The sequence below is a fragment of the Thamnophis elegans genome, chromosome 17, assembly GCF_009769535.1.
Source record: "Thamnophis elegans isolate rThaEle1 chromosome 17, rThaEle1.pri, whole genome shotgun sequence".
Classification (NCBI taxonomy): domain Eukaryota; kingdom Metazoa; phylum Chordata; class Lepidosauria; order Squamata; family Colubridae; genus Thamnophis; species Thamnophis elegans.
In genome coordinates, this window is record NC_045557.1 from 13081630 (window position 1) to 13106114 (window position 24485).

At 48.1% G+C, this 24485-nt stretch overlaps 1 protein-coding gene across 1 annotated transcript in view; it reads right to left on the reverse strand.

Annotated features, from left to right (window-relative positions):
* NECTIN4 (nectin cell adhesion molecule 4) overlaps positions 1 to 24485 on the reverse strand; it is a 35013-nt gene that overhangs the window by 4816 nt on the left and 5712 nt on the right. Inside the window, exons 3-8 of the mRNA XM_032234339.1 lie at positions 20652 to 20942; positions 19050 to 19170; positions 8362 to 8513; positions 5813 to 5960; positions 4892 to 4970; positions 2078 to 2239 (exon numbers count right to left, since the gene is read on the reverse strand). Coding sequence (XP_032090230.1) covers positions 2078 to 2239; positions 4892 to 4970; positions 5813 to 5960; positions 8362 to 8513; positions 19050 to 19170; positions 20652 to 20942 — 953 coding nt within the window. The remainder of the gene's footprint in view (positions 1 to 2077; positions 2240 to 4891; positions 4971 to 5812; positions 5961 to 8361; positions 8514 to 19049; positions 19171 to 20651; positions 20943 to 24485) is intronic.

A 24485-nucleotide genomic window follows, 5' to 3' on the forward strand; every position in this document is an offset into this window, starting at 1 on the left:
CAACAAAAGAAGGAGCAGGGGCACAAAAGATCAGCTCCTAATTGATAAAATGATATTAGAAAATTGTAAGAACAGAAAAACGAACTTGAATATGGTCTGGATTGATTACAAAAAGGCATTTGACTCACTGCCACATAGTTGGATCATAAAATGCTTAGAAACAACTGGCATTAGCAAAAATATTACATCCTTTACTGAAAAGGCGATGAAACAATGGAGAACTGAGTCGGCAGTAGGGAATGAGATCTACGGAATGGTTAATATTAAGTGAGGAATTTTCCAGGGTGATTCACTTTCACCTCTTCTCTTCATCATCGCAATGATCCCACTATCAGTAATCTTAAAAAAAATGAAATTAGGCTACCAAACAGCCAAAGAAGTTGAAAAAATTTCGCATTTACTATATATGGATGATTTGAAACTCTATGGAAAGTCAGAAATAGAAATCCAATCATTGACAAACACAGTCCGAGTATTCAGCACCGATATTTCAATGCAGTTTGGCATGGAAAAATGCGCCACTGTATCCATAAAAAGGGGCAAAGTCACTGCATGTGAGGGAATTGAAATGCCCAATGGCCAACTAATTAAATGCAACGAAAATGAAGCCTACAAATACTTAGGCATTCTGCAGTTGGATAATATCAAGCATGGAGAAGTAAAAACTATTGTCAGGCGAGAATACACCAACAGAGTTAGGAAAATTTTGAAATCTAAATTGAATGGTGGAAATACAATCAAGGCCATAAATACCTGGGCAATACCAGTTATAAGATACACAGCTGGTATAGTTAACTGGACACAAGCTGATTTGGACATTTTGGATCGAAAAACCAGGAAACTAATGACAATGCACTACAGTTTACATCCACGTGGTGATACTGAAAGACTGTACCTGCCCCAAAAATCAGGTGGCAGAGGATTATTACAAGTGAAGCAAATAGTTGAAGAAGAAAAACATGCACTGGCTGATTATTTAAAAGAAAGTCAAAAACATCTATTAATCGAAGTAAAGAACAAAAATCTACTGAAGGTCCAACAGACGAAACAAGAATACAGAAAAGATGTGATAAAATCAAGAATGGAGAGTTGGCAAAACAAAGCACTGCATGGTCAATTTCTGGAAAAAATAAAAGATAAAGTGGACAGTGAAAAAACTTGGTTATGGTTAACATTAAAGAAAGAAATAGAGTCACTAATCCTGGCTGTGCAAGAACAAGCTATCCGCACAAATGCCATTAAGGCCAAAATTGAAAAATCCTCTGATGATGCCAAATGCAGACTTTGCAAAGAAGTTGATGAAACTGTTGATCACATACTCAGCTGCTGTAAAAAAAATCACGCAGACTGATTATAAATTGCGGCACACTTCAGTAGCACAAATGATCCATTGGAATTTGTGCAAAAATTATAATATTAAAACAGCAACAAACTGGTGGGAACATAAGCCTGAAAAAATCACTGATGGTCAAGATCTTGTGGGATTTTCATATACAAACGGACAAAATATAAAAATCACACTGGCTGAGAAAAATAAGGTTACAATCATAGACATAGCAATACCAGGGGATAGCAGGGTCGACAAGAAGGAACATGAAAAAATCGCGAAATACCAGGATTTAAAAATCGAAATTCAACGACTATGGCACAAACCAGCAGTGGTAATTCCAGTGGTAATTGGCACACTGGGTGCTATTCCAAAAGCACTGGAATTACATTTAAAACAGTTAAAAATGGACAAAATCACCATTAGTCAAATGCAAAAAGCCGCACTGCTTGGATCCGCACGCATATTACGAAAATACGTTACGACGTCCTAGGCCCCCTAGTAATCAATGCCAAATCCAGTGAAACAACTGGCCGCTGTGATACAATTCTGTTGTTATAATAATAATAATAATGTGCAACCAGTAGACGGAGGAAACAGGTAATAAAAGGATTACTACCATACTTGATGAGTTAATATACATATACATTAGTCAGCATAATTAATTCAACATTTGAAAAAAAAAAACAAATGAAAATGCGAGGATCTTAGAATCTGTTGGCCTTGCAAAGCTTGCTTGACTCCACTCACCATCACTGAGCAAAGGCTGGTTTCCCGGAAGCTGTCTGTCCGGAAGCTGCCCTGCCTGCTCTCCCGGCACAGGCTATCCGCTCGGAGGCTCTCCCGGCACAGGCTGTCCCCGCGGAAGCTCCCTTGCCGGCTCTCCGACCTCAGGGGAAGGTTTTCTTCGATCTGAAGGACAGAACAGAGAGAAGCTCCTTTCAGACCTTGTGGGAGCTTCATCCCTGGAGGCTTTCAAGAGGAGGCTGGACTGCCCTCTGCCAGAAATGGTGTAGGGTCTCCTGCTTGAGCGGGGGGTTAGACTAGATGACCTACAAGGTCCCTTCCAACTCTGGTATTCCATATTCAATGGAAGAGAAGTTGCCTTCGGAAGTTGTGGGAGCTTCATACCTGGAGGCTTTCAAGAAGAGACTGGACTGCCCTCTGCCAGAAATGGTGTAGGGTCTCCTGCTTGAGCATGGGGGTGGTGGGTTGGACTAGATGACCTCCAAGGTCCCTTCCAACTCTCTTAATCTGTTCGATTACAATCTGGGACTGTACACTTACAAAGTGGCTTTCCAGTCTCTTCTTAAAAACCTCCATGGATGGAGCGCCCACAACTTCTGGAAGCAAATTGTTCCATTAGTTAATTAATTGTTCTCACTGTCAGGAAATTTATCCTTAGTTCCAGGTGGCTCCTCTCTGATAACTTCCCACCTGTTACTTCCATCTGTTGTGTCTTGTCCTGCCTTCTGGGGGCTCTGGGGAATACCTGTGACTCCCTCTTCTTGGTGGCAGCTCCTCCTACATGGGGAGATGCTATTATGTCTCCCCCGGAGTCCTTCTTTTTAATAAACTAAACAAACCAATTCCTGCCTCCTACCCGGGAAGGACAGATGGGTCTCGAAAACGAGAGATGCTACGTTGGGATGAAGTCCTTTCCCACAAGACTAAACGATGCAGACTTAACTCTGTAGGTTTTATCCCACAGGTGCTTTTTCGAAAAGCAACTGGACTTGGGTTTTTTTCCCTTCTTTGGAAACATTTCACTTCTCACCCAAAAAGCTTCTCCAATTCTACACAGAATATTGCTTTGAGATTGGTATCTTTGTAGGTCTAGAACGTATGCGTAGCCACCCAGGGTTGTGGGAACCAGTTGGGTGGCCATTAATACGAATTCTCAATAGAAACAGAACCTAATTTTCATTCTGGCCTCTCCTTTTCCTGGGGTGTCAAAGCCCCAAAGATCAAACCAGCCCTGCGTTAAAGGAATGTCCTAAGGCAATGATGGCAAACCTTTTCAGCACCAAGTGCCCAAGCAGAAGACCAGTTGGCCGGCAAGTGCATGTCTGTTTTCTGGACACTTTTGGGCCATTTTCAGGCTGTTCTTCGGGCCAAAAGTGGCCTGAAAACGGCATGAAAAATGGCATGAAAACAGCCTGAAAATTGCTCAAGACCAGCCAGAAAATGCCCCCGAAAAACGGCTATTTATATTATAGATAGATAGATAGATAGATAGATAGATAGATAGATAGATAGATAGATAGATAGATGATAGATTATAGAGATAGATAGCTGATAGATAGATGATAGATGATAGATGATAGAGATAGATAGCTGATAGATAGATAGATAATAGATAGATAGTAGATAGATAGATGATAGAGATAGATAGATGATTTATAGATAGATAGATAGATAGATAGATAGATAGATAGATAGATAGATAGATAGATAGATGTGTGTGTGTTTCTGTGTGTGTGTGTAAAAATGAGTATAGAGACTAATGATGAATAGACAAATGCTAAATAGCAATTATAAGAATGTATATCTATGGATGAATTTGAAAGGGAAAAATAAAAAAAAACTTTTTAAAAAAGAAAGCATTTCCAGGCATTTTCTGCAGAAATCCTGATAAAGAAGAGTGTGCAAACTCCAAGCCATAGGAAAGGAGTGAGGGCACACCCAAAATTAGGACAACCTTTGCGAAAGGGAAAGCACCTCGAGGTTCAATCCTCACTTGTAGGGTTATTTCTTGGAAATGCTTTCTAGGTGCATGTTTTTCCCACTTGCATCCAGTAGGGAGCGCTGGGGGACTTAATCCATCAGACAGAATAGATTGATAGGATTCAGTGCATGAAAAAGAAGGGCAGGATGTGAAAAATCTTTTTTTTAAAAACTCCACCCTGGGTTGAGTACATTTTTTAGCTGTAATTGCTAAATGGCCCCTCCCTGGCCAGAAATGGGACAGTTAGGACACTGCTACCATCATGATGCTCTTCCTCTTAGTCACATCCCCATGGAAGTCCAATAATGGGATGAAATTTCCAGACAATTGAGAGCAATTAACCAGTGGAACAGCTTGCCACCAGAAGTTGTGGGTGCTCCATCGTGGGAGGCTTTCAAGAAGAGGCTGGACAGCCACTTGCTTGGAATGGCATAGGGTCTTCTGCTTGAGCAATTGGTTGGACTAGATGACCTCCAAGGTCCCTTCCAACTTATGTTATTCTGTAAGGGTCTCCTGCTTGAGCAAAGAGGTTGGAATAGATGACCTCCAAGGTCCCTTCCAACTCTGTTATTCTGTAAGGATCTCCTGCTTCAGCAAAGGGGTTGGATTAGAAAAACCCCCAAAGTCCTTTCCAATTCTGTTATTCTGTAAGGATCGCCTGCTTGAGCAAGGGGGATGGACTAGATGACCTCCAAGGTCCCTTTCAAACCTGTGATTCTATGTCCTACGGCCAGTCCTGAATCCACCCTGAAGGCAACAAACTTTCCTCCACAACTCACCACCCAAGCGTTGAGTTTTTCACACTTCTCTGCCACCATCACACCTCAAGTTTTTACCTGATGCCGGGTGTCCGTACTGTGGCTGGAATGCAGGCGCCGGATTGAATTTTCCCGGGTCAAAGTCAGTTCTTCCTCACTGCCAAGGAGAAGGAGAGGAGGTACTGAGGGTGTGAGCTTGGCGAAAATGCCTCTCAGCCCAACCGTTGACTCAGTTTCCTGGTTCTGTCTCCAGAAGAAGGAGTTGGCTACCCTCCCCAGAACGTGGAGTGGAAGTCCACCACTTGAAAATGGGCGGACCTCAACTCCCAATGTGAGTTGACTTCATGGATGGATGGACTTCAACTTCCAGACTCCTAGAAGAGTATTTTTCAACCTTGGGCACTTGAAGATTGGATGGGCCTCAACTTCTAGAATTCCCTGGCATGGCTGGGTGGGGAATTCTGTGAGTTGAAGTCCACCCATCTTCAAGTGCCCAAGGTTGACCAACATTGTCCCACAGTCAGAAACCATCGTCAAGGGATTCTGTCTCTTCTGCCACATCGAAACATACATCCATCCCTCTTCCCTCTGATGTTTCACCCCACCCTTGATCTGCTCCACCACCCAAGGTCCTTCCTTATCCCTTGGAGGACCTCCAACTCAACGACGATGACCAATGTCAACCCTGAAGTGGACCTGACTGAGTCCATCTTTGTGGCTTTGTCACACAGTAAAAGAGGGGACAGGGGAAGGGAAATAGTTAAGCTGAGGTTTTGCAGTCAAAGCAAAACATTTTCCCATGGGAACCAAGGTCATTCCAACAGGTGGCTGGGGAGAGGAGGAGTGCATTACTTGGAGTTCTGATTTCAAGAGGTGCATTACTCGGAATCCTGACAACCAAAGGATCGGGCAGACCGGTTCTCACGACCTTCTCATAAGACAAGGTCGATCATGAGAGGAGAGGAAACCAACACGAGTGTCTGCTCAACCGTTGCTTACTATTTCTTGGTGATGCGCTTGGTTTTCCGCTTGTGGTAGCAAGTCATGAGGATGACCACCAGGATCAGGAGGCTGAGCAAGACCCCCGAAATGATGGCCACGCCGATCATGGAGATGGAGACCACGTCCACCTGTGGTGCTGGGAGTTCTGCGGGTGAGACACACACACAGATTTCAAGCTCAGCAGAACCAGGAGTCAATTTTGAAGGGCCAAGATATATAGATATATATTTAAATATCGGGCATAGTTGAATGGAATTAAATATATGGAATTAAATATGGACATAGTTAAATGGAATTAAACATATATATTTAATTCGGTTTCTGAGAATACACGTATATCTCTCTCCCCCACCCTCTCTCTCTCTCTCCTCTTTTTCTCTCTCTCCTCTTTTTCTCTCTCTCCTCTTTTTCTCTCTCTCTGTCCCTCACATTCTATGTCTCCCTCCCTCTTTCGCTCTCTCTTCTTTCTCTCTCACCCTCTCTGCCCCCCCTCTCTCCCTCCCACCCTCTTTCTATCTCTTTCTCTTTCTCTCTCTCTCCCTCCCTCTTTCTCTCTCTTCTTTCTCTCCCACCCTCTCTCTCTCTTTCTCTCTCTCTCTTTCTCTCTCTCTCACACACTCTCTCCCTCCTCTTTCTCTTTTCTTTCCCACTCTCTTTCTCTCTCCTCTCTCTCTCTCTCTCTCACACACACACACACACACTTTCTGTCTCCCACTCTCTCTCCTTCTCTCTCTCTCCTTCTCTCTCTCTTTCTCTCTCTCACCCACTCTCTGTCTCCCTCCCCCTTTCTCTCTCTCTTCTTTCTCTCCCACCCTCTCTTTTTCTTTCTGTTTTCCTTTGACAGAAACAGAGATGAGCACTGCCCCCTAGAGTCGGGAACGACTAGCACATATGTGCGAGGGGAACTTTTACCTTTATCTTAAGTCTTTTTAAACTTCTAACTCTTTAGAAGCACACAAGCTAGCCAAGGAACCCTTATTTTATTTCCTCGTAAAGTCCAGCATTTCTGCAGAAACGTCCGTCTCTTTCAAACCAAAGACTTTTGCCTTGCAACAGAAACCTCCTGGATTGACCAGGAGATTGTGCAACATTTCACAGTCATTCCAGGAAGCGGAAAGGTGGAGAAAAATCCGTAGATTCCCCTGCTTCTAAGAACACGTTTAGGCTTTTAAAAATATCAAGGGATGAAGAAATTCCTGAATCACAACATACTTATGAGAAAACTCAAGGGCCACAGTTTTTTTTTGCTTTCCCAAGAAAGATAAACACTACTAGGAGTTTACTCCAGCTAGCATTCTTTCACACAAGAACCCATGACAGTTAAAACCTCCAATAATTTTTTTTTCAAGCAAAGGAATAAGGATTTTTATGTCCCCAGTGGATCAGGTGGGGGTAAGCTGGACTGATCTATATTGGAAATGTTTTTTCCCAGTAGAGGGAGACCTCGGGTTATGACCACAGTTGGCTCAAAATTCCCATTACAAGGCGATTGCTAAGTGAGCGGCGTCCAGTGCAGCATGGAGTTCGATCCTGACTGGCTCAAGGTTGACTCAGCCTTCCGTCCTTCCAAAGTTGGTAAAATGAGGACCCAGATTGTTGGGGGCAAATATGCTGACTCTGTAAACCGCTTAGAGAGGGCTGTAAAAGCTCTGTGAAGCGGGATATAAGTCTAAGTGCTATTGCTATCTTCCTTCCTTCCTTCCTTCCTTCCTTCCTTCCTTCCTCCTAAAGGTTGACTCAACCTTCCGTCCTTCCGAGGTGGGTAAAATGAGGAACCAGATTGTTGGGGGCAAGAGGCGGACTCTGTAAACCGCTTAGAGGGGGCTGTAAAAGGACTGTGAAGCGGGATATAGGTCTAAGTGCTGAAAGACAGATGCGTTCAAGCAGGGAAGGAAGGATGATTCCACAGAGCCAATTGTACCTCTGCCCGCTTCAAACATTCTTCATCCGGTTGTTAGTGAGACAGTGCAAATGGGAACTGTCCCGATTGTCAGGCCTGCAGCCACCTTTTCTTTTGGGTCTCTGGCCTGCCACACTTTCTATTCTTCTACTACAGTGTTTCTCAACCTTGGCAACTTGAAGATGACTGAACTTCAATTCCCAGAATTCCCCAGGCAGCGAATGTTTTTCTATGGTGGGAAAATGGGAGGAGGAATTGTACGGAGTTAGATGCGATGTAGCCATAACAACATTCTTTCTAGAAAGCCAAGATCATCCTTTGTCTCTGCACCTGACCGGAACTAGATGGGTGGAACTGCCAGCATGGCAGTGGAAGATGGGACCATGGGATGGACTTGTGGGTGTGGGGGGGCAAGGTCTTGAACTTTCGACTGGGTGGGTTTTTCTGATTCAGGTTTTCCCAGATGTGCCAAGGTGGCTCTCTTAATCAATTGGAACGTTGAGGAATTATTTGCCTCGGACTCTGATTTAATTTTGGATTCTATTTGGAACTACAGCACCCATTCATGCCTGATTTTCTCGGTAATGAAAACCATGCCAGATGGGAAGGCCCATGGACAATTCCAGATGTTGCCATCTGAACCTACCTTTGATGCCCACTGCAGCCCTCACTTCCTTGGCTGCAAAGCTGTTGGACACTCGGCAGATGTAAATCCCGTTGTCTCCAGTTTTGAGGGGCCTCTGGAACTGCAAGGTGTCCCCTTTGATCATCACTCCCATGGGAAGAGGCTCGTTGAGCCTGGGGGGAGAGCAGAGAAGGTCAGAAGGAAAAGGGAACATGGAACGTGCTGGTCTTAGAGGATTAGCTTAGAGGAACAGGGAAGGGAAAGGAGAAGGAGAGGGAGGAGAGGGAGAGGAAGGAAGGGAGATAGAAGGGAAGGGAGGAGAGAAAAGGGAGGGAAGGGAAGGGAGGGAAGGGAGGGGGATAAAAGGGAAGGGAGGAGAGGGGAAGGAATGGAAGGGAAGGTAGGGGAGGGAAGGGTGGAGAGGGGAAGGGAGATAGAAGGGAAGGGAGGTAGAAGGGAAGGGAGGAGAGGGGGAGGGAAGGGAGAGAAGGGAAATAGAAGGGAAGGGAGGAGAGGGGGGAGATAGAAGGGAAGGGGGAGAGGGGAGGGGGAGAGGGGAAGGGTGGTAGGGAAGGGCGGGGAAGAGAGGAGAAGGGAAGGGAGGAGATAGAAGGGAAGGGAGGTAGAAGGGAAGGGAGGAGAGGGGGAGGGAAGGGAGAGAAGGGAAATAGAAGGGAAGGGAGGAGAGGGGGGAGATAGAAGGGAAGGGGGAGAGGGGAGGGGAGAGGGGAAGGGTGGTAGGGAAGGGTGGGGAAGAGAGGAGAAGGGAAGGGAGGAGAGGGAAAGAGAAGGGAAGGAGGAGAGGGGAGGAGATAGAAGGGAAGGGAGTAGAGGGAAGGGGGAGAGGGGAAGGGCAGTAGGGAAGGGCGGGGAAGAGAGGAGAAGGGAAGGGAGGAGAGGGCAGGGAAGGGAGAAATGAGAAGGGAGAGGGGGAGAGGAAGGGACTCAGTATTTGAAAGAAGGGAAATGCTGGGCCAGACGTTACAGTGCAAGACTTCTTCTCAGCTTAACCAGACAGGAAAACACAACCACACCCTCTCACTTTATTGTGAGTCCACATGAACAAAACCTCGCAAGCCCGAATGTGCCAACCTCCCACCATCCGTTTCACAGCCTTGGGGCGGTGGGGGGGAGGGCTCAGGAGCCTCCTCCCTCCGGACTCCCCCCCACCCGTTCTGCAGCCAAGGTCTCAGCCGCCCCTTCTCTCCCCATTCCCTCGGCCCCACACTCCCCATCCCATCCCCAGAGGTTGCCGATGTTGCATCCTTACCCCACAAGAGGCCGGCGACCCAGGCTCACAGCCTGGACTGAGTCACCAACAGCTGCCTGCCATGGCAACTCAGAAGGAGCAAGACCGCAATCCTCACAGGCAGCACAATCTCACACACACACACACACACACACACACACACACACACACACACACAAGACTAGAAGCTAAGCAGCTGTGAGTACTTCTGGGCAGCCTCACACAGGGTCTCCCTCTTCCGTGGCTCCCCCGCTTCTTCCATTGATAAATCATACTATCCTATTCGTGGGACATGCAGGACGGTCAATTTGGGGCGAGCGTTTAATGCTCATCCTCCAGGTTTAGCCTTGCACGCCCCATTCACACATGCGCCAGGGCCACACGGTTTTTTAAAGCACAACCGAATAGGCTGCAACCTGCACAACTTGTTTTTGCTTGTATTTTTTTCCCACCCTTTGTTTTAAATATTGATGGGCTGTTTCCTCCGCTAGCTTTCGGTGCAACCGTCGGGCAGAAACCGTTCGGAAACGATGAGATGGAAAATGAGCACAAGACACAAATATTTTGGTTTCCCTGCTTTGGCCAAAACTTGTGCCGGACGAATCCCAGCTTCTTCCAGGGGTCAGAGAAATGATAGAGAAACGGGGAAGGTGGCCAAGATGTTCAGCGGAGTAAAAAACTACGCCTTACTTTCAGAAATAAAAGAGGAACGGTGGTTCCGGACTTACGGCCATTCATCTAGTGACGATTCCAAGTTACGGCGGGGCTAAAAAAAATACGGGCAGCCCTTGTACTTTTGCCCCATTTTATGACCTTTCTTGCCACAGTCGTTAAATGAATCCAGCTTTTCCATTGAGCCTGCTTGCCGGAAGGTCGCAAAAGGGGATCCCATGACCACTGCAACCGTCATAAATGTGAGACGGTTGTCAAGCGTCCGAATTTTAATCACGCGAGATGCTAGAATGGTCGTAACTGTGAAAAGTCCCCTTTTTCCCCAATGCGGTTGTCACTCTGAATGGTCACTAAACGAATGGTCATAACTCGAGGACTGCCCGTCCTTTGCTGAGATCTGGGTCGTGGTTTTGGCTGGTGGAAGTCACCGCAGGGGGGAAGCGCAGATGTGCCTGGCTCTCCTTCCCTCCCCTTGCCTGGCGCTTCCTCCACCCCAGAGACATGTTGGGACTGGTGATAAGGGGAAGAGAAATGGGGGGGGGGGGAGGAAGGGAGGGAGGGACGGAGCGATGACATCATCCACCAGAGGTGCTGAAATCAAAGGAATCCCTTCCCTTTTCCCACGGGGACCTGATTAGCAGAGCTGGTGCTGAAACCTGTTTGAGCCCCACCCAGACTCTGCACCCAGCAGCATCGGAGCACGGCGGAAGCACGGCAGCCTGGGCTGCCCCCCCACCTAACCCAGTGATGGAGAACCTTTTCGGCACCAAGGACCCAAACTGGAACATGTGCTGGGGGGGGGGGCAGAAACCCGAAGACTAGCTGGCTGGTGCACAAAGGCTTGGTTTTTGGCTGGGTTTTTTTTGGGGGGGGGGGTCATTTTCAAGCCGTTTTTCAGCTGTTAGGCGGGCCTGAAAAGGGCCCCCAAAACAGCCTTGGAAATGGCAGTTTTTCAGGCCATGAAGATGCAGCTGGCGTGCCATAAATTTGCCATCACGGCCCTAATCCTACAACCCCAGTCCCCAGCCCCAGTCCCAATCCTAACCCAAACCCCAAACGCCCCACCCCCAATCCTAACCCCCACCCCCAATCCTAACTCCTAATCCTAAACCAATCCCCAACCCCCAAACCCACAACACAACCCCCTAGGCATAGCCCCAACCCCAACCCCAACTCCAATCCTCACCCAAACCCATCCCCAATCCTAACTCCTAATCCCAACCCCAACCCAACGCCCAACCCCCAGCCCCAGCCCTAACTCTAACCCTAACCCCAACCCCAACCCCAACCCCAATCCAATGCCCCAACCCTAGCCTTAACTCTAACCCCAACTTCCACCCATTGCCCAATCCTAGCCCTAACTCTAACCCCAATCCTAACCTCAACCCCAATCCAATGCCCCAACCCAATGCCCAACCCTAACCCTAACCCTAACTCTAACCCTAACCAAAAACTTCTCAAACCCAAACTCTAACCCCAGGCCTAACCCCCAACCCTACCCCATAGCCTCACATGTGCATTGATGCATGCAGCAGAGCTGCCTCGTTGTTCAATGTGATGGGGAAACCTTTGAGTATTTCTTTAAAAGAAAGGAAACAGCGGGAGGCTCTGAAGAAGGGCTTCATATGCACAGGTCACAAGGCATTAACGGCTCACAGGGGCCGGGGGTTGGACTAGAAGGCCTCCAGGGTCCCTTCCAGGTCTCGGTTACTTGGAGCGCATGGACGTCAGCGCATCCTAGGCCTTTACAAATGGGACATGCTTCCCAGGGGATGGGGGACTAGAAGCTTGGATCCTTGCATTATAGAGCAACTGAGTTACAACCACAAATTTAGAGCAGAATTTGCATTGCTAAGCAAGGCAATTTTTTAAATGAGCCACTCATTTTTTTTGGCCATTTTTCAGGACATTTTCTGGCACTCCAGCACCCACGAAGACCAGTTGACAGCAGGGCCCATGCCCACAGAGAGGGCTCTGCATGCCACCTCAGGCACATTTGCTATGGATTCGCCATCACTGTTCTACACAATTGAATTGAATATCCCTGATACTGCATTAATATTTTACTATGGCTGTGAAAGTTGGACCACAAGGAAGGCTGAGCACCAAAGAATGGAAGCCTTTGAACTCTGGTGTTGGAGAAGACTCCTGCATTGAGTCCCTTGGACTGCAGGGCCACCCAGACGGTCAGTCCTAGAGGAGATCAACCCTGACTGCTCTTTAGAAGAGGAAACTCAAAGACTTTGGCTACCTAATGAGAAGGAAGGACTCCCTGGAGAAGAGCCTCATGCTGGGAACAATGGAGGGCAAAAGAAGAAGGGGATGGCAGAGAAGGAGGTGGCTGGATGGAGTCATCAAAGCAGTTGGTGTGAGTTTAAATAGACTCCAGAGGATGATAGAGGACATGAAGGCCTGGAGGAACGTGGTCCATGGGGTTGCGATGGGTTGGACATGACTTTGCAACTCACAACAACAATCTATCTATCTATCTATCTATCTATCTATCTATCTATCTATCTATCTATCTATCCTAATCTAATCTAATCTAATCTATCTACCTAAATACCTACCTACCTACCTACCTCAAGTACTTTGGCCACCTGATGAGAAGGAAGGACTCTCTGAAGAAGAGCCTCATGCTGAGAACGATGGAGGGCAAAAGAAGAAGAAGGGGACGGCAGAGAAGGAGGGGGCTGGATGGAGTCATCGAAGCAGCTGGTGTGAGCTTCAATGGGCTCCAGGGGATGGGAGAGGACAGGAAGGCCTGGAGGAATGTCGTCCATGGGGTTGCGATGGGTCGGACACGATTTTGCAACTAACAACAACTGCCCTGGGATAGAAGCTGTTTTTCAGCCTATTTGCCCTTGTTGTTTATTGCCCTGTACCGGCTGCCTGATGGTAATAGTTTAAAAAGAAAAGGGTGCCCAGGATGAGATGGATCTTTAAGAACATTTTGAACTTTCTTAAGGCAGTGGGAGCGCTAAAGCTCTTCCAAAGAGGACAGAGGGCAACCCATGGAGATCCTCTGGGCCATGACCTTAACTCCAGTGATTCCCTTAACAACGGTGGCAAGGAAGGTCGCAAAACAGGGCAACCCCCATTTCACTTAACAACAGAAATGTTGGCCTCCGTTATGATCGTACATCGAGGACTACCTGCCTTTGTTCCTGGGAATCTACCTGGTTAGCGTGGAGAGGCGCAAATGATTGCTTTGTATCATTTATTTATTTAATGGGAGGCTGTCAAACTGCAGACATATCATTCAAAGAGAGGGAAGGTTGAAACGGGGGGGTGGGTCTGTCCGGGGGAAACATACCACAGGACAATCCTGCCCAGAGGGGCTCAACGCCCACCCCAGCCCCGGGCCTGGGAAGACCGCCAGGTTTTCCCCTTCAAAGGCTTTCCAAATGTCGGCAACATGAGAGACATGTGGGTCTCGGGGTGGAGTTGGGGTTCTCCAAAGGGCAGATCCCCTGATAGAGAAGATGGTGCATTTCCTAAGTCCCGACAGCGTTGGAGCGAAGAATGAGAGAAGAATAAAAGTTGGAAGGGACTTTGGAGGTCTTCTAGTCCAACCCCCTGCTCAAGCAGGAGGCCTTATACCTGGGATGGCAAACCGAGGGCACAGGTGGCATGCAGAGCCCTCTCTGCGGGCACGCCAGCCATCGCCCTAGGCAGCTCCACCGTGCATGCACGCATGCCTCCCGCCAGCCAGCCAGTCTTCACATCTTTGCTGTGCATGTGCGGGGGGAGAGGGGCGCACACATTTTGGGGGTTTGCTGCATGCTTGCCCACTTCATCCCATTTGGGGCCTGGAAAGCCTCCCGCACCAGCATGGAAGCCAAAAAGGGAGGGAGGGTGAGACACATGGGCAGGGGATGCACAGGCATGCCTTGAGGGGTGGGAAGGCATGAGGAGGGGCTTGCATTGTATTTTGGGGGGTTGCACATGCTTTGGGCACTCAGGACCCAAAAGGTTAGATATCACTGCCTTGATATCTTGAATGAGAAGCAAAACATCTTTAAAGCCTTAGTAAGGCCACACCTAGAGTACCGATCTAGTTTTGGTCACCACATTGTAAAAAAGATGCTGAGACTCTAGAAAGAGTGCAGAGAAGAGCAACCAGATTGATGAGGGGACTGGAGGCTCAAACATATGATGGAAAGTTGCAGGAACTGGGCCTGGCTAGACTAGGGAAGAGAAGGACCAGGGGAGACAGGAGAGCATCTTCCAATATTTGAGGGGCTACCACAGAGAGGAGGAAGGGGGTCAGGCTGTTTTCCATGAAGGCCAGAGGAGGAAGAATGGATGGAAACTGACCAAGGAGAGATTCAACCTGGAAATAAGGAGGAATTTCCTGACAAGTGAGAAGAATCAACCCATGGAAGAGAAGTTGCCTTCGGAAGTTGAGGGAGCTTCATCCCTGGAGGCTTTCAAGAAGAGACTGGGCTGCCCTCTCTCGGAAATGGTGGAGGGTCTCTTGCTTGGGTGGGGGTGGACTAGATGACCTACAAGACCCCTTCCAACTCTGTTATTCTGTATCTGTAAAAACTTCCCGTGATGGAACATCTACAACTTCTTTTCCACTGGTTGATTGATCTCACCCTTAGGAAGTTTCTCTTTAATTCCAGGTGGCTTCTCTCCTTGATCAGTTTCCATCTGTTGCTTCTTGTTCTGCCTTCGGGGGCTTTGGAGATTAGGTGGACCCTCTCCTCTTCTTTGGGGCAGCCTCTCAAATATTGGAATGCTACTATCCTGTCTCCCCTAGTCCTTCTTTTCATTAAACTAGACATTCCCAGTTCCTGCAACAATTCTTCATAGGTTTTAGTCTCCTGTCCCCTAATCCTCTTTCTTGCTCTTCTCTCCACTCTTTCTAGAGTCCCAACATCTTTTCTACATCGTGGCGACCAAAACTGAATGCCGTATTCCAAGTGTGGCCAGTGCTGTCCGAAGACGTCGCCGTGGCTGGCATGACTCAACGCCGAAGGCGCACAAAACGCTGTTCCCTTCCCACCAAAGGTGGTCCCTATTTTTGTACTTGCATTATTTAACATGCTTTCGGACTGCTAGGTTGGCAGAAGCTGGGACAAGGAACGGGAGCTCGCTCTGTTATGCGGCACTGGGGATTCGAACTGCCAAACTGCCGACCTTTCTGGTTGACAAGCTCAGCGTCTTAGCCACTGAGCCACCACGTCCCTGGGCACTAGACTGGACATACCTAATTCCTGCAACTATTCCTCATAGAGCCTCCGGTCCCCTTATAGAATACAGAATAACCGAGCTGGAAGGGATCTTGGAGGTCTTCTAGTCCAACCCCCTGCTCAACCATCCTGGAGAAATTCCTGTCAATCTCTTCTTTAAAAACCTCCAGTGATGGATCTCCCACAACTTCTGGGGGCAACTTCTGTTCCAATGGTTAATTGTCCTCACTGTCGGGAAGTTTCTCCTTAATTCCCAGTTGCTTCTCTCCTTGATTAGTTTCCACCCATTGCTTCTTGTTCTGCCCTCGGGTGCCTTGGAGAATAGCTTGACTCCCTCTTCTTTGGGGCAGCCCCTGAGATATTGGAAGGTTGCTATCATGTCTCCTCTGGTCCTTTTCTTCATTAAACTAGACATAACCAGTTCCTGCAACCGTTCTTTATCTTATCATCTTCGTCGCTTTCCCCTGAGCTCTTTCTAGTCTTCCAAAGTTTTTTTCCCCTGGTTTCGGTTTTAGAGAAAGCCTCAAACAACCCGGCCAGGCCAGGGAGGGGCCATTGAGTGCCATCCAGCCGAGGAAATGGCACTCAATCGGCACGCCTCCCTCTGGCAGGGCGGTTGCCAACCTGCAGTGCCGCCACCGTGTGACAAGTCCCGCAGGGCGGCAGTTGGCAACGGTGGTGTATTCCTGCTGGGCGCACCCCCAGGAAGGCTCCCAGCCCCCCCCAACCCAGCCCGCCGTGCTGACTTGGCTGTTCCTTCTCGGCTCACCACAAAGGCTGCCTTTTTCCCCGAGGCTCCTTACCCGAAACCCACTAGGCAAGTCCCAGCTGGTCCCTCCCCGAACAAAAAGGCAGTTTGAGAGACAGCTGAGAAACGCCGGATGGAGAAGAGGTGTCCATGGAGGTGCTTTCCGTGGCAGCTTTCCGTGGGAGCTGGCCGGCAGGAATAGCGTGGCTCTTCTCTTGGGGTCGGAAGGAAACGTGGGTACCCACAGGAGAGGGTTTAAAAAGGCCCACGGGGGTGATCAGAACTCTGCCTGGTTTTTGCATGCAAGGCATGGGGAGTCCTGGACTTACAACCGTTTGTTTAGTGGCCGTTCGAAGGGATGGCAGCACTCAAAAAAAGGGACTTGTGCTCGCAAGCATCGTAGCTTCCCCACCATCGCCTGATCAAAATTCACAACTAGCATGTATTTATTACGTATATTTAATATTTGCCCTTCAAAGTTGCCCTCCGTAAAAATGGGCGGATGAGGCAACTTACAAATGAATCAATAAGTGACAGCTGTCTCCACTGAAGTGCGTCCCATCTGGCTTCCGACAAGCACAATTAGCTGGATTCACAGAATGACTGCATGATTCGTTTAGTTGAGTTGAGTTGAGTTTATTATATTTCTATGCCGCCCTATTCCCCGGAGGGGACTCAGGGCGGCTCACAACCAAGTCAGGGGTGGGTGGGTGTACAAATAAGAAAAAAAGAACACGAACAAAACAATACCACAATTTAAAACACTCAACAACCATACCATTCGAGGGGGGACAAAAACTCATCAGCCCCAGGCCTGTCGGAACAGCCAGGTTTTAAGGGCTTTACGGAAGGCCTGGAGGGTGGCGAGGGTCCGAATCTCCACGGGGAGCTTGTTCCAAAGGGCCGGAACAGCCACAGAGAAGGCCCTCCTCCGAGTGGTCGCCAGTCAGCATTGGCCAGTAGATGGAATTCGGAGGAGGCCTAGTCTGTGGGATCTAATCGGTCTATTGGAGGTAATTGGCAGTAGGCGGTCTCTCAAGTACCCAGGTCCAATACCATGAAGGGCTTTATAAGTGACGACTAGCGCCTTGAAGCGTATCCGAAGACCAATAGGCAGCCAGTGCAGCTCGCGGAGGATAGGTGTAACGTGGGTGTACCGAGGTGCACCCACGATCGCTCGCGTGGCTGCATTCTGGACCAGCTGAAGTCTCCGAATGCTCTTCAAGGGCTGCCCCATGTAGAGCACGTTGCAGTAGTCCAGTCTTGGGGTCACAAGGGCACGAGTGACTGTTGTGAGAGCCTCCCGGTTCAGGTAGGGACGCAATTGGTGCACCAGGCGAACCTGGGCAAATGCCCCTCTGGTCACAGCCGACAAATGATGTTCAAAAGTCAGCTGTGGGTCCAGGAGGACTCCCAAATTGCGAACCCTGTCTGAGGGGCGTACTGTTTGACCCCCCCAGCCTGAGAGATGGAATACTTGGCCAATTAGTGGGAGGGAAACACACCAGCCACTCAGTTTTATCCGGATTGAGTGCAAGCTTGTTAACCCCCATCCAGACCCTAACAGCCTCGAGGCACTGACACATCACGTCAACCGCTTCGCTGAGTTGGCACGGGGCAGACAGATACAATTGCGTATCGTCCGCATATTGATGATATTTTATCCCGTGCCCTCGAATGATCTCACCCAGCGGCTTCATGTAGATATTAAACAGGAGGGGGGACAGGACCGAACCCTGCGGCACCCCATAATTCAGGGGCCTAGGGGTCGATCTCTGCCCTCCGACCAACACCGACTGCGACCTGTCCGAGAGGTAAGAGGAGAACCACCGTAGGACGGTGCCTCCCACCCGTTTAGCCACGCATTGTTTCGCTTAACAACTGTGGCCAAAAAAAAAAGAAAAGAAAATAGAATAGAATAACAGAGTTGGAAGGGACCTTGGAGGTCTTCTAGTCGAGGCAGGAAACCTACAGCTCTTCAGACAATGGCCATAATCATAAAGTCAGGTGTGACTCAGTTGCTTGACATAAATTCTGGTCCCATTTTGTTTGTAACTCAAGGATTATCTCTACACCCTGTTAGGAGAGAGGGAGGGTGAGGAAGGAAGGAAAGAAGGAAAGAAAGAAAGATCAGAGGAAAGGAAGGAAAAATAGAGGGGAGGAATGGGTGGGAGGGAGAGAGAAGAAGGAAAAATAGAGAAGGATGGAAGGGAGCGAGGGAGGGAGAGGAAGAAAGAAAGGAAAATAGATGATGGAAGAGGGAAGAGGGAGGGACAGATAGGGAGAGGGAGGGAGAGGAAGAAAGGAAAATAGAGAAGGATGGAAGGGAGATAGGGAGGAAGGAAGGAAAGATCAGAGGAAAGGAAGGAAAAATAGAGAAGGATGGAAGGGAGCGGAGGGAGGGAGAGGAAGAAAGAAAGGAAAATTAGAGGATGGAAGAGGGAAGAGGGAGAGACAGATAGGGAGGGAGGAAGGGAGAGGAAGAAAGGAAAAATAGAGAAGGATAGAAGGGAGAGAGGGAGGAAGGAAGGAAAGATCAGAGGAAAGGAAAGGAAGAAAAAATAGAGAAGGGAGGAACGGAAGGGTGGAAGGGAGAGGAAAGGAAGGAAAATAGAGAAGGATGGAAGGGAAGAGGGAGGGAGGAAAAAATAGAGAAGGGAGGAAAGGAGGGAGGGATGATGGAAAGAAGGAGGCTGGGGAATTCTGGGAGTTGAAGTCCATAAGCCTTAAAGGGCCCCATTGGGAGACCCCTTTCTAACCAACCACCCACTGAACAAGCAACTTTGGATCCTTGCCCCATTCAGGTTACCCCAATCCTCCATGGAGGCGGAAGACTCACCGAGACCAGTTGTAGGTGGGGGGTGGGTTGCCCTCCCCCAGGCACTTCAGAGAGGCCCCTTCCTGGCCTTCCGTCCAATCCTGCTCTGCACCGGGACCCAGGATGGAGGCATCGGACAGGTCTGCACGGGGGAGAGAAGGCGAGGTTAGGCAGGCCGAAGGGATCGAGGGAAGAAGGGACCCATGGGCCACAGTCCGGGACTCCCTTGTAGCCAGCTCTTCACTAGGACTAGGACTAAAGACAACAAGGAGGTCTGTCTGTCTGTCATCCCCCCCTCTCTCGACATCCTTATCTAGAGTCTAGTCTAGTCTTTATTGCCATTCTACAAAATAAATACAATGAAATCTATCATCCATCTGTAATTATCTACTTCTCTCTCTCCTTTTCTTTATCTCCCTACCTACTACTCTCTCCCTCTTTTCATCCCTCCCTCCTTCCATATATCTCTATCTATATATCTTATCTACCAGCTATCTACCTATCATCTATCATCTCTCTATCTGTAATCTATCTACTTCTTTCTCTCTTTTTCTCTATCTACCTACCTACTTCTCTCTCTCTCTCTTTTCATCCATCCATCCATCCATCCACATCTCTGTCTGTCTGTCTGTCAGTCTGTCTATCATCTGTATCTAATCTAATCTATCTATTATCTCTCTCTCTCTCTCCCCATGTCTCTCTCTCTCCTATCAATCTGTCTGTCTGTCTGTCTATCTGTCTGTCTGTCTGTCTGTCTATCTATCTATCTATCTATCTATCTATCTATCTATCTATCTATCTATCTATCTATCTATCTATCTATCTATCTTCTATCCATTCATCCTGTATCCATCCATCACCTACCTATTATCTATATCTATATCTATATCTATATCTATATCTATATCTATCTATCTATCTATCTATCTATCTATCTATCTATCTATCTATCTATCTATCTATCTATCTATCTATCTTCTATCTACCAGCTCTCTATCTATAATCTATCATCTCTCTATCTGTAATCTACTTCTCTCTCCCCCCTTTTCATCCATCCATATCTATCTATCTATCTATCTATCTATCTATCTATCTATCTATCTATCTATCTATCTATCTATCATCTTTCTTTCTTTCTTTCTTTATCACAAATTCACATGGCTGCCCAACTCACACCTTGGTGACTCCAGGTGGCTTACAACATTAAACGTCACCACATAAAAACCCATCAGCCTCGCACGCCTCCACCCTTGGCAGCAGCAACACAATCAAATCAGCCACTGGCTCCATTCGGGGTCCCCAGGAAACCGCCGACCAAACCCCATATTTGGGGCCTTTCAGTAAAGCCACAGATGGGAGGCCAACCACCCCCAGGAGAACGACGTTGCATAGGGAGAGAAGGCCCTTTTCGGGGGTCCCACCAGAAGGACATCCTTGATCAATGGGACCCATAACATGCCCTGGGGTGCATGGTGAGCTTGAACCCCCACCCGTTGGCCCAAGGGTGGGTCCCAAATTCAAGCGGAACATGATGGCAGCCTAGCTGCTTAGCCGGGAAGGCCTGCCAGAGGCGGGAGGAGAGGCAGGGTGGAGACCCAGGTGGAGGTGAGCGCAGATACCTACAGGCCACACTGAGGGTGTGGGTGATCCTCTTCAGGTGCTGCAGCCCCGGGTGCGAGACCACGCAGGTCAAGGCCTTGCCATGCATGCTGCGCCCAGGGACCACGTAGAACTCGCTGGTGACCGAGGCCGAGCGGGGATGCGAGGATTCCTGGGTGTTGGAAACGCCGCGGATTTCGGTCTCCCAGGTGATGGTGGGGACGGGATTCCCTTCAGCGGTGCAGGAGGCGGCCAGTGTGCGGCCCTGCCCTTCCTCTAGCGGAGGCCCAAGGTTCAGGATTGGCAATGGGGGCACTGCGAAGAGAAGGAGAAGGCGCGGCTCAGGAGAGACGAAGGACGGGTGGGGGGGACCTTGGTGCTCTCCCAGCTGATGGGCTTATTTAGGGGGTTTACATTCGCAGGGGGCGACTCGAGGCGGCTTGCAATACCATAAAAAGCTGGGTTGTTTTCTTGCAGGCGTTTCGTGACCCAACTCGGGAACATTATCAGTGCTTTAAGGGAGGGGATTTAGAGAGAGGAGGAAGGAGGAGGACAAGGGTGTTTTCTGAGCCTGATGGTTGAAGATGTTTCATGACCCAACTAGATAACATCATCAGTGCTAGAAGGAGAGGGGATTGTGGAGAGGAGGAGGAGGAGGAGGAGGAGGAGGAGGAGGAGGAGGAGGAGGAGGAGGAGGAGGAGGAGGGGAGGAGGAGGAGGAGGAGGAGGAGGAGGAGGAGGAGGAGGAAGAAAAGGACTGTGGGGTCCTGGGTGATCTCTGAGCTTGGTTGTTTTCTTCCAGATATTTCATTATCCAAATTAGGTCACATCATCAGTGCAAGGGATGTGGGGTTGAGGAGAAGGAGGAGGAGGAGTGTGGAGTCCTTGGTGCTCTCTGACTTGGTTGTTTTCTTGCAGATGTTTCTTGGCCCAACTAGATAACATCATCAGTGCTAGAAGGGAGTGGGGTTTGCAGAATAGAGGAAGAGGAGGAGGAGGAGGAGGAAGAGGAGGAAGAGGAGGAAGAGGAGGAGGAGGAGTGTGGAGTCCTTGGTGCTCTGAGCTTGGTTGTTTTCTAGATGCTAGAGAACATCATCAGTGCTAGAAGGGGTTTGTAGAATAGAGGAAGAGGAGGAGAAGGAAGATGAGGAGAAGGAGGAGGAAGAAGAGGACAATAACTGTGTTTTCTGAGCCTTGTGATTTTCTTGCGAGTTTCATGACCCAATGAAGGAACATCATCAGTGTTTGTGTGTATGTACATCTGTGTGCTTCTGAATGTATGCCCTTATTTTTCACACTCATGGAGCTAACACCCCCCCCCCCCAAGGACATCCCCATTTCTCGATTCTGAAGTGCAGCTTCTCCTTTCCAGGAGTCGGCAGGGTTCGAAGTGACCAGCTGTGGGAAACCCTGTCCAGTTCCAGTTTCACCTGCCCGATTTCAAAATCCCGTTAAAACGCAGCCTCCGCGATCTTTACACCTTAGCCACCCTGGAGGCAGGCACAGGTTCTAATTGCCGTGAAATCCTAAACACTTTTAGACTTATAATTATTAAATGCAGGTCTGGGGAGGGGCCTGGGTTGAGCCAGGAAGGGCCCAAAGGCCACTCCGAGCTAGTAACCCAGTGTTGGCTCCTTGGGGCCACCAGGGAAACAAGTGGAGAGTGGCAGAGCTGGTTCTTCTCCACCCTGGCATGAGACGCCTGGCACGGAGCTCCTTGTCGTCCCTTGATCTTGTTTGTTTATTGTTTGTTTGTTTTTATTTTATTTTACAAAGTTTTTAAATTTTTGGTTACATGTTTTAACTTCTTTTATGAACAAAATGTCGTCCTGCTTTGCATCTTCTCTTACGCACAGTCCATTTTACATCCTATTTCCATTTTACATTCCAACCGTCTTCTTTTCACTCCATATTCTCCCGCTTAATTTCAATTCCTTCTTAATACATAGGCAATATCATTACTTGCCTCTCCAAATGAATCAAATCCAACGTGTCGTTTCCACATCTATTATTCTGTCTGAGGGTTAATAACACGCATCCTCAAGTTTAATTTTAGGTGGTAAACGTTTCATTTAGTTAGTTACGAAAACAACAGAATTAAAAAGGAGGAGAAAAAAAGATTGGAAAGAAAAGAAATACAGGGATTTCAAGATCAAGAAAAGGAAAAAGCTAGGCCAATGGGTGGAGAGAAGAGAAACGAGAGACTAAGAGAAAATGGTTGAAAAGAGGAAAGAAAGAAAAGGATTTACTAGTAGAATAGAATGAAATCTAGTAAATATATCTAGTAAACATTATATATCCAATACAATGTGAGGGAAATAGATTAAAATTATTACTTGTGGATAACTTAACTTGTTTATTGTTTGTTTATCATTTGCCCCAACATAAAAGAGGAGATAATAATCGGTGGGCCTGATTAATTTTCATTCAGTCTTCTTTTTTTAAAAGACCATCATCGCTTTCCAATTCTCCTTTGACTTTTTCATTTTTGTAGCTGAGGCCAAATTTGCAAAAGCTGTTTTCCTACCAAAATTCCTGCCCTTCACTTCCACCGGAGGGTTTAGGTAGTTGGGGGTACACCACCCCATAAATGACCGGTTTTAGAAAACAGAATAACAGAGTTGGAAAGGGACCTTGGAGGTCTTCTAGTCCAACCTCTCTGTTCAAGCAGGAAACCCTATATATCATTTTTGGACAAATGGTTGTCCAATCCACTTCTTAAAAAAAACCACCTCCAGTGATGGAGCACCCACAACTTCTGGAGAGAAGTCAACCCATGAATTAATTCTTCTCGTTGTCAGGAAAGTTCTCCTTAGTTCTAGGTTGCTTCCCTCCTTGATGAGTTTCCATACTTTGCTCCTTGTCCTGCCTTTCGAATGCCACCCTTTAAAGCCTTAGTAAGGCCACACCTAGAGTACTGCATGCAGTTTTGGTCCCCACACTGTAAAAAAAGACGTTGAGACTCTAGAAAGAGGGCAGAGAAGAGCAAACAGGATGATGAGGGGACTGGAGGCTAAAACCTACGATGGACGGTTGCAGGAACTGGGCCTGGCTAGTCTAGGGAAGAGAAGGACCAGGGGAGACAGGAGAGCATCTTCCAATATTTGAGGGGCTGCCCCAGAGAGGAGGAAGGGGATCAAACTATTCTCCAAAGCCCCTGAAGGCCAGAGAAGGAAGAATGGAGGGAAACTGACCAAGGAGAGATTCAACTTGGAAATAAGGAGGAATTTCCTGACAGGGAGAACAATCAACCCGTGGAACAGAAGTTGCCTTTGGAAGTTGTGGCAGCTTCATCACTGGAGGCTTTCAAGAAGAGACTGGACTGCTGTATTTCAGAAATGGGGTAGGGTCTGTTGCTTGGGAGCGGGGTGGACTAGTTGATCTACAAGGTCCCTCTGTTAAGTTGTAAAAAAAGCACTGGAAGATTTTAAAAAGAGACTGGACAGCCATTTGCCAGGAATGGTGTATGGTCTCCTGCTTGAGCAGGAGGTTGAACTAGAAGGACCAGGGGAGACTGGAGAGCATTTTCCAATAGTTGAGGGGCTGCCCCAGAGAGGAGTTAGGGGGTCAAGCTATTCTCCAAAGCACCCAAAGACCAGAGAAGGAAGAATGGATGGAATCTGACCAAGGAGAGATTCAACCTGGAAATAAGGAGGAATTTCCTGACAGGGAGAAGAATCAACCCATGGAACAGAAGTTGCCTTCGGAAGTTGTGGGAGCTTCATCCCTGGAAGCTTTCAAGAGGAGACTGGACTGGTGTAGGGTCTCCTGCTTGGACTAGATGACCTCCAAGGTCCCTTCCAACTCTGTTAATCTAATCTAAATCCTCTCCTCTACAGGAGTCCTCCCGCCTCTGCC